The following is a 14,536-nucleotide window of genomic DNA, read 5'->3' on the forward strand; positions in this document are numbered from 1 at the left end:
ACAGTTCCCAACTGGAACAAGAAAGCTTTAACTTCCTCAAAAAGAAAAAAGGAATTTCTGGGTCTACAAAAAAAAAAATTTAAAAAAATCAATAAATAAACCACCACATGCATGCAGCTGACCAATGCTGGGAACAAGAGACCTCTGCCAACCCCACTCCTGGCTGGCCCCTCCAGCCTGGCCATCCCAGACCTCAGCCTCTGGGACAAGGGGTGTCTGCAGACAGGTTCTTGCAATATTAAGAAGGGCATGACTAGGACAGCATCCACTTATCCTCACGGGGATGTTCTGCTGTAAATCCAGGTGTTTAGGGAGGATGCAACCCCACAACGCTGCTTCTCCCTCAGCTCCAGAGTCCATCCATGCAGGATGCCATGGGGGGCTGCAGGACAGAATGTGCCATCAGTCCAACCACAGATGGGACAAACACAGACATCTGAAGTGAGGGAGCCCATCAGCTCTCACAGCCCCAGCCAAAGCAGAATCCCTGCCCACGACAAACTTCCCCACGTTCACACTTGTCCTGGTTTTAAATTAAAAATAAATATTTAAATAGAAGAGTGATGCAGCTCCTGACATCCACCTACAAAACAAACACATCGTGTCTGGGAAGACACACCAATAGGCCCAAAACCAGGACCGTCACCTTCTGTGGGCGTATAAACAAGAATTACCCGTCTGGGAGGCTCAAAGGCTGTGCCCTTGAGAAAAAAAAAAGGCTCTTGCATGTCCCAAGAACCATCTGTTTTTCCTTCTCCCCCTGCCCACACTCAGCTGAGCTTTTGCCTCCTCTAACCCCGTCAGAAAATGGCTGGTGGAGCTCAGAACCTGGTGGCACGGCCTGAAGTGACTCTGACCTGCTCTGCATTGCTTACATCCACAGTGGGTTTTACAAGAAGAAAACAGAACCTAAAAATTAGTGAGGAGGATTAAAATTGACAAATTTCTGTGCCCTGTGATGAACTGTTAAGAGGCACTGTGGAAGCCCTGGCAAGGATGTAGGTGGATTAATTGCTCAGAAAGTCACTCCAGTAAATTGCACTGTGAGCTGTGACTGTGTTTTTCAAATGTGAGCACCAGAAAGGTTTATGAGCTGCCTTCAAACTGGTGGACTTGGCAGTGCTGGGCTAACAGCTCAACTTGGTGATTCTATAGGTATTTTCCAACCTAAATGTTTCTACGGTTCAGAAGAGGCTTCAATTTTCTCTAGCAGAGTTTTAAAGATACCTGCTGGGAGGCACCTTGCTGCCACAGCACCACTGCACCTTCCACACAGACACAGGAGCAACACCCACTGGGTGCCACCTGAATTCCCCACCGAGGCAGACAAATGTGATTTAGCCCTCATCCTGACCTCAGAATTCTAGTACCTGCTCACAGGCAACTCCAAGACACATGAAACAGAACAACTAAAGAACCCTGCAGCCCCAAATTACATGTTGCTCCTTTTCCTCTCCATTTTTTTGCTGGGTTTTGCTCAATTCTATCTTTTGCTCATCCTCTGCCTCTCTTTGCATCTCTTCCTGCCCTCTGCAAACCTTCCTCCCACCCCACAGATCTGCTGATTGGCCAGAGCAGCCTCTCCAGAGCTTTCAAATCTCCAACTGCCTCCAGTAAGGACTTTCTTCCTTTTACACCAACTTTCCTGATGTTCCTTGTGGTTCAGGTGCTCCCGCAAGGACGTACTTTGGGAAGCTTTGCAAATTTCATGAATTCAGTGAATGTCATGACAAAAATCAAGGAAGCAGAAAGACCATGGATAGTCAGGGGCTCTGGCAAATCAGATTTGGGGGGAGGAAGCCAGCACTAGCAGCATTGTCAAGGCCAGACAGACACCGAGGGTGCCACGGCACCACCATAAGCCACCCCGGCAGGGCAGCACCAGGCAAATCTTCAGATAAATGTAACATTAAAGACCCAAAAGTGGCCTCATTAAAACACACTTTCCATGCAGCAGACTGAAGAGGTACTTAGGCCCAGCCTAAGGGACCGAAAGTACCCTTTGCTGCCCACCAGGAGGGTTGGACACGTCCACGCTGCTCCTGCATGGGGTGCTGGGAGGGAGAGCCAGGGAAAGCGCCCTGAGTCTCAAGGCTTCTGTGTTATCACTTGATTTGGGAGTGCCAAGAACGCTATTTCCATCCCCTTCCTGGTAAATTCTCTGACCCCAAATAACCTGAGTCTACCAGGCTCATTTAGATTTGCTAATCAAACTGTTTAAAGCCAGGCTCCTGAACACAACATTACAGAGAAGTTTTCGGCAGCATACAGAGAAAGCCCAATGGAAGGAAAAAGGTAGAAGCTTCCTCCCCACCCCCCCCTTTAAAATTATTTTAAAGTTTCCAGCCTGCTGCCTTACCTATCATAAAGTCTCCAGCAAACTCTTCAGTGTTGTTCCCGACCTCAGGATAACCCCCACACTAAGCCAACAACTGCAGGCAGCCGTGCAGCCGTTCTGCCTCTCTCGCTTTCTGTTTTGGACACGTGCACTTGCTGGTGTGCTTCATTTCTCCTTCCCCTGCCTGCAGCTGCTGGGTCCTGGCTGCCTGATCACCAACCAGGAGGAAGAAGGGGAGGTCTGAGAGTGATGCTGGAAGCACCCCCAGGCGCTGACCCACAGCACACGGCACCAGAAAACGCCGCGCCACGGCCAACAGCACCTCTGACCCTGAGCTCCCAGCTCCAGCATCAAGCACAGCCACAGAGCCAAGGCATCTACCAACTGCTCCATCCACATGGCCTTCCCACGGCTCCAAGAATCAGCCTCTGAGGAGAAGACCTCAGAGACAGGAGGCCTGCAGGAAGGAAACCTGGAGCTGGTCTTGCAACAGAAAGGCGAACTGCTCCTCCTCTCTTCCTCCCACCAGCAGAAAAACAAGTACAAACACCCCGTGCTTCTGGCTTCCTTGGAAAACAGCTCTGGAGCAAACCCACAGAGACCTAGAGTGCAGCCAGATGAGAACCTGCAGCACATCTCGAGCAGCCCAAAGCGTGAGATCTGTCCTCGTCGCTTACCACGTCCTCAACCGAGAAAGCAACCGGGAGCTCCCCGCCGAGTTTCAGTGTAAGACAGCTTTGCTTAAAAACCACGGGTGCTTGTTTTGCCGTGACGCCGAGGAGGAGCAGCCTGGGGTCAGCCACCACATCCGCCAGCTGAGCTGGCTCCCCGGCGGAGAGCGGCACTGGCACCGCAGCCACCTCCAATCACAGCATCGGCTGCAGGCACCTGAGGAGCTCCCCGGCACAGGAGAGCTCACCCAGGGACAAGCCACTGCCCCACACTGTCCTCGTCACCTTTCGGAGGCAGACAAACAGGCCTGGGCACTGCACACGCTCCTCAAGTAGCAAATCCCAGTTCCTCGCCACCTCCACCAAGGATTAGGGCTGCTCGTTCCAAGCTCACCCAGCGCTGTTCTGCAAATAATTTTTATTTTCTAACAATGTGCTGTTTCTGCTGCAACACTCAATGAGGCTAGTTAATAATGGTGTGGTACAAATAGTGAGAAAAAACAATACCAAAACATCCCTACTTATTTCACTTCTCATGAACTGTCCCTTATCTAATCTCACAATGGATGCCTGGTCTGTCCCTGCCGCTCATGAGCAGCTCGTGTGCCGTTCTGGGAACTGTTAACCACAGGGGAAGCGATGGGTGACGGCAGAGGGCTGGTGCCCCCCAGACTGTGGCACTGGTGGCACACAGAGCCACAGCCGAACATTTCACAGCTGCTGCTCTGGCATGTCCACGTGGCCCAGAGCAGCCCCACATGGTGTCCAAGACATGACCATGCAGCTTGGGACGGCAAAGCCACCCCATCCCCTGGGAAGCACGGGGCTTGTTGAGCTTCTTGCACCCCCAGAACCACACAGCCAGCATGGAGCAGTGTATCCCAACTTGGAACATGCCAGGCCCTCAGATCATCCAGCAATTAATTTGTGGGGTGGATAAAGCAGCATGGCCACCGCTCTGGTGGCTTTGCCAGAGACAGGGGATGTCCCGCACCCCTGCTCTGCACACCCTCAACTTTGGAAAAAGAAGTTGCCTAATATCTCTTTCTGCCAGCAGTGAGCGTGACCTATTTTAGCAATAAAAGGAAAAATTCTCTGGTGCCTGGATACCCCTTGGCACTGACAGCCCAGCATGTGCTCCTCAGACCGAGAAATGCACTTTTTAGCATTCGCCTGAAGAAAGTATTTTTTCCCAAAGCCAGTTCTCAAAGGTAAGAGGAAGAGGAAAGGTTTGGGAGGAACCAGGGTGGTAGCAGAGCTGTCACTGCATGAGGTCCAGACACAGCTCGGGCTGCAAGGGGACCAGTGTGGCACACAGCCCACCATGCTCAGCCTCCCCAGCCCAGAGGAACCATCCTCTGCTGCTGAAAACTTCCTCTGAAGTGCAAAGGAGGTGATTATTGATCCAAACAGGTTGTCCACAAGTACAATGCTGTCTGCCCAACTTCCTCCCCAAAACCCTGGGAGGAGCTCACTGCAGATTTAAGAAAAAAATATCAACACCATGAACCAAACAATAACTTCTCCACAATCAGCTCCCCTGCTGAAGATAAGGTCAGTAATAAAAACCTGGCTGAATACATGCATTTTTATCTTGCCTACGGGGATGCAACATGTGCTGAAAAGACAAATGCCCTTATTGTTCTGAGACAGTCTCATTGCCATCCATCTCTCAGAAGCTGCTGACTTGGCCTTTTGTTTTAGGAGGTGACCACACTGCGCGTGGCCCCTTGTTGGAAGGCATTGATTCCTGCTGCCATCCCTGCACCGAGGCCGCGGCTGCTGCCAGCACTGATAGCGTCTGTACCAGCTGCATAGCACTGCATCCTTCTTGATGCCCTCTCCCCACCTCTCCAGCAAAGCAGGGCTGTCAGCAGTGCTTGGCTGCCCTGTCTGAATATGCCATTCATGGAGAAGTCACGTCTCAGTGAGGACAGCTCTCAGCTGTTGTGGCTTCCCGGTCATCTGACCGGTGCCAGGTGCTGGAGCCAGCCGCCAGCCCTCTCCCCAGCAGCCAGAGGTGCCCACAGAGCAGCAGCACATCCACTACAGTGCTGCTTTTCAGCCTTTCTCCATCACAAGACTTTCGTCCCAGTCACATCCAGGCGCCTTTGAGTCGGGAACTCAGACCCGTCTGCCCTTCTTCCAGCTCCCGAGCCTGGTGCTGTGCTTCCTGAAGCCATGAACACTCACTCAGGGTGAGCAGCAGATCTCTTCACACAACAAACCCAAACTCTCCACCTTAAAGGCACCAGGTCATTTAGCTCATCATCACATCTCTTCTGTAGCACAGTCCCCCACCATCTCCTACCACACCTGCTCCCGTACAACACCCACAACCCATCTGCAGATCCATGTAGGACCCTTTCAGCTTTCCACGTCCCCTGCTCTCTCCTACCCTTCCTTACACCTCCATAACAAATCCTTCACTTGCTCAGTATTTTAAATAAATGCTGTGACAATGACAACCAGCAAAAGTCCCCAGTTTTGCAGAAGGTGCCTCCAGGGGCTGGTGGGGCAGTGCAATCAGAGTCAGGCCTGAAGCACAGGAAAAGGCTCCCAAAGTGGCTTTAGTGGGTCTCCACCTTTGCCAAACCACATAAGCAGTTAAAGTTCTTTCTTCCCCTGTGAATTCAAAATCTTGAGATCAGTCAAAAGCAAAGCATCACCCACCTTCTGCATCAAATCATGCCCAAAAAGCAGATTAGGGAGCAACCACAGAAGTTTACTGCAGCTCGAAGAAGTGTTTTGGATAAAGGCTGTATCCTAGGGAAAACAAGACTTAAATACAAACTGCTGTAAGCCAACTTCTTCCCAGCAATGGGAGGGAGACCCTAGGGCAGGGAATTAGGTGTCATGTTCTTTCACCTCCATGCTCTCCCAGTCCCACAGCAGAAAGCCAATTTTCCGAAATCTACTGCTGAGCTGCTCAGAGCTAATGCAATCTGTCACTGGAATGGCACTCAAGAGAGATCGCGCTGAGTTCTCGTGACAGACCTGATCAGAGTCAGTATTTCCAAGGTATGTCTTTTATTTTCAAGTCATTCCTTAAAACATTAGCTGGAGCCCAGCAGGCAGAATTCAGGACACCCCTCGCTCAGCTGGTAGCAGGAGGTTGCTCTTTGAGCTCGGAGGCGGTGCACCATAAACTCTTCCGTTCTGCCAGTTCCTGGAGCACTGACACACACTGACATTTTGCTCCCAGGAGATAAAAGTATGAATAACTACTCCAAGGAAAACCAACACAGCAGCAGTAACACACAACACAGTGCCCCTCTGCAGGCTTACCTGGCGCTGCTGTGCCACACCGATCATGTCACCGCGGAGAGGAGCGAGCTCCTGCCATCTCCGGAACCCGCGCCCGCTGACAGCACCTTCCGCAGCAGGACACTGGATTTAACTCGCCCTGCTCAAACTGGTGGGAGGAGGAGTCTGGGCAGGGAAGGCACTCGATTCCCCCCCGGCCACCTTTTGGCTTGGACACCAAATCAACACGCACGTTTGCACCAACCTCTTGTCTCTGGTTCACACAGACAAGGAAGTTATTTATCCTGGGCCAAAGCAAACGAGCGATCGGGCTGGGACGCTCCCGCACAAGGGCTGCTTTGCAAATGGGGAGCTTAATGAAGGAGCTACTGAGCTGCTTCCAGGCAGGAGAGGGGAAAGCACAATGGTCTCAAAGCTGGAGCAGAGGAGTTGAGGAGGGCTTAAGCTCACCTTTCCATCCCAGATGAAGCGGTGTGCAGGGAATGGGGGCAAACAGCAGGCAGAAGACAAAATGAGCCTCTTAGTTAGCAGTGAGGAAAAAGTGCTCACAAAGGGGAATTCAAGTGATGATGGAGCACCAATTTCATATGACTGTGTGCACACCCCAATCCCACCAATCCCCAATCCTGTTTAGTGTCTCTAGTATGTAAAACACTTAAAGCACCCCAAAAGCAGGAGCTGTTTTGTCACAGAGGCTGCTGCTTCAGGACACCTTGTGTGCCCCGACCCCCAGCATCTCCTGCACCTGATACCACCCTCCTGGAAAGCCCAGCCTACATCCACACCATTCCTGCTCTGAAATGTCAGGGCACTAACAGGAGCAGGAAGGCTGGTAAGGAGGTCACAGCAAGAAACTGGATTCACACAGGAGGAAAAGAGGGGAACCCTTCTGTTCCCAGGGAATAATGATCATGAAGAAGCTTTAAAAAGAAAGGGGGACATGCACTACACAGGAAAATTGATCCGTTTACAGAAAATACCTGCAGGTTGCCTGAAAATGAATATCCTTCATGTGAAAGTTTCCTTTGAGAGAGCATGAACTTTGGACACATTAGAAGGTTAAGAGCGTAAGTAATGTGTTTTTTCACCTTTAGCTAAAGGTCACAGAGCATTCAAACAATTCCTCTGTTTCCAAGCTGAACATGACAGAAGTCAACTGCGCACCCCAACATTACAGCTAATGAATATGGAAAACAGAAATGTTTTCCCTGCACTTTGGCAAAGAACCACTTGGTGCCCTTAAGAAGAAACTGCTGATTATTGGAGATTTTAGTTTTACCTCAAGAAAGTCAAGCAAACCAGAACCTTTTCACCAAGCTTCCTTCTTCCCGTTAAAAGCATGTTGACTTGTCAAAGCTTTTTGCAAGTCATTGTCTACTAAGACAGAATTAACTCCCGGGTCATTGTAAGATTTTGCACCATTTTCACATCACATGCAGTCTTCCCAACAGCTGTCGGGACCACATATCTCTCAGTGAGGAGGAAGACGCTGGAGTATGGTGGGGGACCTGCTTACCCCTGTGGGAGAGCCTGTTTGCTGTGTTACCCATCAGAAAGAGCTCAGTCTGGGTCAGACCCACAGATTCACAGCCCTGCCCAAAGTTGGCAACCAAGAGTGAAACCAGGCAACAAACATCCTCACTCAACCGATACTGGATCTTCTCTGCCGGCTCCAAATTCAGCAGTAGCTCGTGGAACACGCTGCTGGGAGGAGATGCCCGTACGTACAAAGCATATTTCTGTTTACTTTAAATATACTTTTTTTCCCCCCCATTTTGTTGGATGGTCCCTTGGGCTTTATGTGATGGGAGAAGAAAAACCCCCCAGCGTGCTTCCACTGCCTCCTGCCCCTTCACAACATCCCCTCTCACTTGCCTCATCTGTGAAATCAAACAGCTGCAATCCTTTAAATCACTTTTCATAAAGTGTCTCCAAGCCTAAAATAATGTCACGGCTCATTTCTGAGCTCAGCATTCCTGCCGCGCCGCATTTCCCTGGGTGCGACCGTCACAGTTGGGCTGTGATTATTTATTTATATTATAATAGCATTTGCAGCCCTGCTGTGCTCAGCCCTGCACACGCGCCCAGGAGGTGACCCAGGGCGTTTCCACCACAAGGATAAGGATCCCTGAACTGATGAATTCCCAGTTCACAGGAAAGGACGTCTTGGAACGCAACAAACCAGAACCAAAATTTAATTAGATGCAAGACATGTTAGTGTCGGGTTGGTTTTGGCCTGTCTTGGTTTCTTCCAAACAAGCTCTCACTGTGCAAACACACCCCATGACAAAACTGACCTGGCCAAGACATGCAAGCAAATACCGCTGACTTTTAATATTAAACAGCGCAGCAACTTCAAAGGAACCGGGCTCTCCTCTCCCAAGCAATCCCACCAGAGATCAGCTCCAGCCCCAGAGCCATGGCCAGGCTCCAGCTCACGGCCCCGCCGAGCAAGAGACACGTGTTTGTGAACAGCTGAGAGCGGCGGGGCAGATCATGCAGGGACACGCTTCCAGGAACACTCTGCCTCCTCTCCCAGCAGAGGCAAGGTGCGTCGCTTTGTGTGGGGCTGGCACGCTTCTGCCGAGAGGAACCTCCTGGCCTTCTATCCAAAAAAATCTCAGCTCGGACCTCTCCTGCATCCAGACACCCAAAAGGTATCGCACAGCTTCGGGTGATTACACGCGGCTGTAAAAATAGCTTCTAGAAGCAAATGCCAGCAACTTCTTCCAACATTAACACAACAGAATAAAACCAGTGTTCACTGCAGGCTGCAGAAACCCCCAGCTCCAGCCCACTGCAAACAACTGCCCTGCTCTGCTGCTCCTCCTGCTGTCGCAGCCCTAAGGGGAAGCAGTTGGGATTTTGCAGGAGACAAGGGCTCTGTACCCCAAGGACAGGAGCCTTTCACACTCTTTTAAAATCAAGTCTCCACACTGCAGACTGAGGTTCCCTTGGTTTGCTTTTAAACAACAGTCTTGCAACGACTGCAGAGCGTGCTCACCTGGTCGCATCCTCCTCCCACTCGGGTTTCTGATAAAAAGAGAACTGGGATTTTCTTCTTGAGACAAATGCTCTTGATTATGCTCCAGCCCCCAAACAAACACGCTCACACTGATGGAAGCAAAGCTCCCATAAATCGAACCAGGTCAGCGTGTCTCATATCCAGGATGAAAAGCTCCTTTGTGCAGCAGCACGCAGGCCCCGAGCGATGTAGATGAGCCAGCAAACACAGCCAAGAGCTCGTCCTGCGCCCTCCTTAACGTTTCTATTTCAAAGCTTTTCCAATCTCCAGCTCTGCTCCCTGTGCCACTCTGCTGAAGCCAGGCAAAGAGGGTAAATGAGGGAATTTCAGCCCTTCACTGACACTTCATGGGTTTCCAGGCTCTCAAGTCTAACACTAAAACCAGCACAGACTGAATATGACCACTCAGTAGCTGTCACTGTCAAATGTAATCCCCAGACAAAGTCTCCTCACTGGCTTGTGTTTCAGGCACCTCCCTGGCTGTGGCCACCTCATTGTGACCCACCAAGAAGCAGCTCCAAAGACCCTTGGAAGTGTGAGCCAGACTCCAGCACCTAGTAAGATTCCTTTAAGCAGCCTGAGCTGACTAAAGCTGTTCCACTAAGAGTTTCTTCCGTTAAGGGCTTAAACTGAAAACATTCACCCATCCAGGGTGAGCAAACACAAGCGTGAGTGAGTGAGGTGGCACAGAAAGGAGAGGCTGGATCCAGGTGAATTAACCTCTGCAAGTTCTGGTACATTCAACAAGACACAGCCAAAAAAAAAAAAAAAAAAAAAAATCATCAGCTTATGCCTTGATCCAAGAAGGGAAAAGACTGCAAGTCAAGACTAAGAAGGGGAAACAGGAGGAAGGATAAAATGAAAAGCTCAGCAGCTCAGTTATCTTCTTGCTCCCCAGGAGTCCTGCATAAAGAGAGGCAGGTCTCCCAACAAAGTGCAGGAGGCAGGTTCACTCTCAGCAGTTTGCCTGGGAACCAGGAGAGCTCTCCTGTGGGCATGAGGAGCAAGGACTGGGCTCACTGGGAAGCAGTGAGCCCACACGTGAAAGAGGATGGTCCTTCCCTTGTGATTCAGTGCCAAGGAAAGGCCATGCCAAAGAGGGCTGGAGGCCACGTGCTCCTGCTCCCCAAGAAAGGTCAAACCTTCCCCTTTGCCCCCAGGCTGGATGCTGCACCCAACCAAGGGTGCTCGTGCCAGGAGGACAAACAGACACGGGCGCTCAGAAATGATGAGCCACGGCAAGTGCTAGGAAAAGGCTGGAAAGGGAGAGAAAAACTGAAAGCACCATATGGAGAAACAAAAGAGGATCCCACGAGAGAGGAACAATGAAATCCTGTACCACAGGCACGGAAACGGTCTGATTTCTCTGTAACAGCCACATCCGAGACCGGCGCAGCTGAACCACTGCCCCAGCACTGGGGACACCCACGTGGCTCCCACCCTGCGAGTGGTAGGGAAGGAAAGCCTCGGCCTTACCGCATGTGGTCGGGCAATCTGCACCGGATAGGACATGGCGTGCGGGGGGTAGCGTGGCTCGGCCGCGCGCCAGCTCTGCGTCACGGGCTGCGTGGAGCCAGACATGTCGGAAGAGCAGGCGCGGCGGTCGCTGCTTCCAAATCACCAACAAAGGATTAGGAGAGCCGAGAGCTCCTCTTCATCGTGTGTGTGCTCTCCACGTCACGCAATAGCTGGAAGGAAACAGGAAAGCAGCAGGTTAAAATTCAGTCAACCGCAGTCCCACGAGACAACCAAACATCAGGCCTTGGGCGATCACCAAAACCTCACTGCCCTCGCAATTCCCCAGCAGCCCCATTTTCCATCTGGCAAACCTCACTGCCAAGTTTTTTTTGTAGATTACTCCTATCACAGAAGTCCAAATGCAAGATTTTTCCCAAATATTTCCCACATCCAATTTCCCCGGAAAGCCTTCGCCCAGCACCAGCAGGACCAGGAAGCCAAATTGCCAGCAATTTATTTGGGTCCTGTTGATCTCTAAGTCTCTTGGAGATGGGTGTTTTTTTGCAGGGTGACTCAGTTTCCAAAAACACAGTCAAGAGTTTTGGCATTTCAACACAAGGTCCAAAAAGGCACAAGGTCCCTCCCTAGCCCATTCCTTTCGACATCCACACTCTCACATGTCAGTGGCTCTTCTTTCCAAGCTGTGGCCACTTTTGCAGCCCTCTGAGGTAAGCTGTGATCTAATGGCAGGAGGGACACCAGGCACCAACCCCGCCTGCAGCTGTGTCCATCCATGAAGCTACACTAAAACCCAGGACTAAAGCAATGTCACACACGCCCAGTGCCACCTGGATCAGCCTTTCTGACAGGAACGAAGAGCCAGAGAACACACCACAGCCCCGAGGGTATTTTCACAAACACCCATCACTCCTGTACCACCTGTTGCAATTCCTTTAACAGCTGCAACAAAATCAGGAAAACCAACAAAGTGGGAAGGTGCTGCTTGGCCCCAAGAGGAGATTTACAAGTAACTGATTTTTATAGATACTTCACATTGTTTGCTTGATGATGATTAAGTCTCCTGGTTTTTGTCTAGATTACAGTGAAAAAGTAGCGAAGGTCTAAATGCTGCCCTTCATCACTGTCAGTGTGAGGTGCATTAACTATTATTCTCAAATTAACAGTTAGTTATACAAAGCATACATTCCCAGTGCTGCCTTCCTGGGTCAGGGGATGTTATCAGGACTGATCCCAAGCAGGGACAGCCCCAGCTCCCTGGGATCCATTCTGCATCCCACACAGTGCTGTGCATGCTTGCACGCCTCCTCCCCAGCGCAGGTACGTGCTCTGTGTGGATTTGTGCAAGGCTTTAGGCAGTATCAAACTCTTCCATCAGCACACCAGGAACAGCAAAGGAAACTTCCAGCGCCACGAGCTCCCAGCAGCCTCTCCCCACACTTGTGGTCTCTGTGCATGGGGAGCACAGCCAGCCCCAGCCAACGCAATTTCAACTGAAACAGCAGTTGGTGTGTACAAAAACCAAAAAGGGGGCGGGAAAGCAGGAAAACAAAAAAGAAAAAAGAAAGAGGAAGCTTTTCTTTTTCTATTTCTTTTCCCTCCTGTGACACCACAGACGAGCCCGTACTGATAAACCCCTCGCTATCTGCTGCAGGCAGGCACAGGGCTGCCTCGCTGGTTTGCTAGCATCGACACAGCCTCAGAGCCAGAAATAAACCAAACCAAGGCAACGGCCCCTGGCAGCCAGGCACGACAAGCGGCCAGTGGCAAGCAGCCCAGGGAGGCCCTCTCACACAGGGGTCAAATCTTACAGAAATCATCTTTTCAGCAAATCCCCATGAAACCTAAGGATGACAGACACACAAGGACATCACCATGCTCCTGATGAGGGTCAGGTGAGTCTCTTCAGAAAAAGGTATTTTGCCAAGTGACAAATGGAGAAAGACACAGTTTAGCTCTCAAGGCAGGGTGCAAAGGGACAACCAGGTCCCTCCTGCTTTCAGCTCATTCCCTGCACAAGAGCTGGGATTCCCCCCCCAGTTCTGGACCCACAGACCCCTGCTGAGCCACAGGGCACCTTACCTGCCACGCCAGGGAAGCACCGGTGGCCCGGGAGCAGCCCGACCCTCATCCCAGACGAGACAGCCTCCCCATGCAGGAGCTTGGCGTGCTCAGTGCGATCCACCCCGGGCAGGAAAGCCCCTGTGCACGCGGGGGAATTCAGAGGCACCCAGAACACACGTATTTATACTTCCAGTATGACTGTCCCACTTCCCCTCACACTTCCGACTGGATGGGATTTTAATCACCAACTCCCACCCTAAGCTGGGGGTTGTGCCAGGAGCATGTGGTTCAACACCCACTGCGCTCACCCTCCAGGGACACAGCAGCACCCTCCCAGGAGACACCAGCACCCTTCCCAGCTCTCCTGCAGCCCGTGTGCTGCTCTAGGGGCAAACCCTCCCTGCAGCTGCCAAGGACACGTGCACAGGGCTCTCGAGGGCTCCAAAAGCTCAGCGGGATCTGCAGTAATTTAAGGTACTTTCCCAATAACAGATTCAAACTCGGACATGTTGGCTTATGGCCAGCTACAAGTTAATTAGCACATGTAAAAAAAAATATATATATGTATGTATGTATATACATATACACACACACCCCAACCCAGAGTCCCTGGCAGCTTTCAGCAAGCCAAGGCTTCCTGGAAGCACAGCAGGTAGACCTGACCATGCTGAGGCAGCTGTCTACAGTAAAAGAAACAGGATGACTTTTTTTTAACTCTTCAGATCAGCAGTCCAGCTTAAAACACAGCACCAGGTGCAAAGCCACATGGTATCAAGCTCTAAAACAGTTTAAAAGCCTTTTTGCCTTGGTCTGTGCAACTAAAAGTTAACTGTCTACTAGAGGAACACAGACACGGGATGAAGATATGGAGGCCAACAAAACCATCCTGCACCAAGGCACAGTGTCTGTGAGCCGTGTCCTGCATTAATCACAAGCTAGCCGGAGCACAAAAGGATTTTTCCTTAACGAGGGCAGCAAACCACCTCTGTCTCTATTGAGGCTTTGTTAGAAGCCCTGGGAAGACAAAAGTAAAAATCACATGTTCCTTGCAAACAGGCAAGAAGCACTGTCCACGCATTTCCACATCTGCAAGCAGCAGGTCAGCAGCAGGATCTCAGCGCAAGCCCAAGGCCCTGGATGTTCTTCCTACTGCAGTAGGACTGTGGGCTGGAGCCAAACAAAGTCACCAAAGCACTGGGCAGCTCCACAGATGCCTCAGATCACACCTCAGGTCCCATTTTTACACTCCATGTGCCCAGCCCAGCACCATTCTGGGGAGGAGGGTCTGTGACCAGCAGGCAAAAAGGCTGTGGGTGCTCCCACTGGGCAGTAAAGTGGGAGCACATCTTGCTGGGGATGCACTGGTGCCCTTCAGAGCTGGGTGCAGCTGGGACACCACTAGGCCACCTATTCCCAGCAAAAGACACCGGGGTGCCTCCTCCCCCGCAACTCTTTATTAATTATTTTTAAGAGTGGAACACAAACAATAGGAACAGATTAATGGAAGTAAGAGAGAGAGTGCAGCCAGGCTCTTTAAATCTTTAAAATCAAACTGTTTGGTTCTTACTTTCTCAACTGATTTTGATGAAGAACAGACATTGTCTCACAGGAAAGGTATTTCCCCCCCAGTTGGAGTCTCCATCTGAGACTGTTTTACCCATAGACCTGCATTAGCCATTACAGCCCTAGGTACCA

General features: G+C 51.0%; 1 protein-coding gene across 11 annotated transcripts in view; it reads right to left on the reverse strand.

Annotated features, from left to right (window-relative positions):
- NCOR2 (nuclear receptor corepressor 2) overlaps window positions 1-10,989 on the reverse strand; it is a 157,320-nt gene extending 146,331 nt beyond the window's left edge. For 10 of the 11 annotated variants that reach the window (XM_042035096.1, XM_042035103.1, XM_042035095.1 and 7 more), the window contains exon 1: window positions 10,778-10,989. In XM_042035096.1, coding sequence (XP_041891030.1) covers window positions 10,778-10,882 — 105 coding nt within the window. In that variant the 5' untranslated portion in view covers window positions 10,883-10,989. Of the gene's footprint in view, window positions 1-6,297; window positions 6,340-10,777 lie in introns of those variants that run through there. The other variant, XM_042035097.1, reaches the window with a different exon arrangement.
- Window positions 10,990-14,536: the final 3,547 nt, after the last annotated feature.

The sequence above is a fragment of the Corvus kubaryi genome, unplaced genomic scaffold (genome assembly GCF_017639235.1).
Source record: "Corvus kubaryi isolate FWS band 111438036 unplaced genomic scaffold, C.kubaryi_AGA036_p1.0 37382, whole genome shotgun sequence".
In the NCBI taxonomy this organism is placed as follows: domain Eukaryota; kingdom Metazoa; phylum Chordata; class Aves; order Passeriformes; family Corvidae; genus Corvus; species Corvus kubaryi.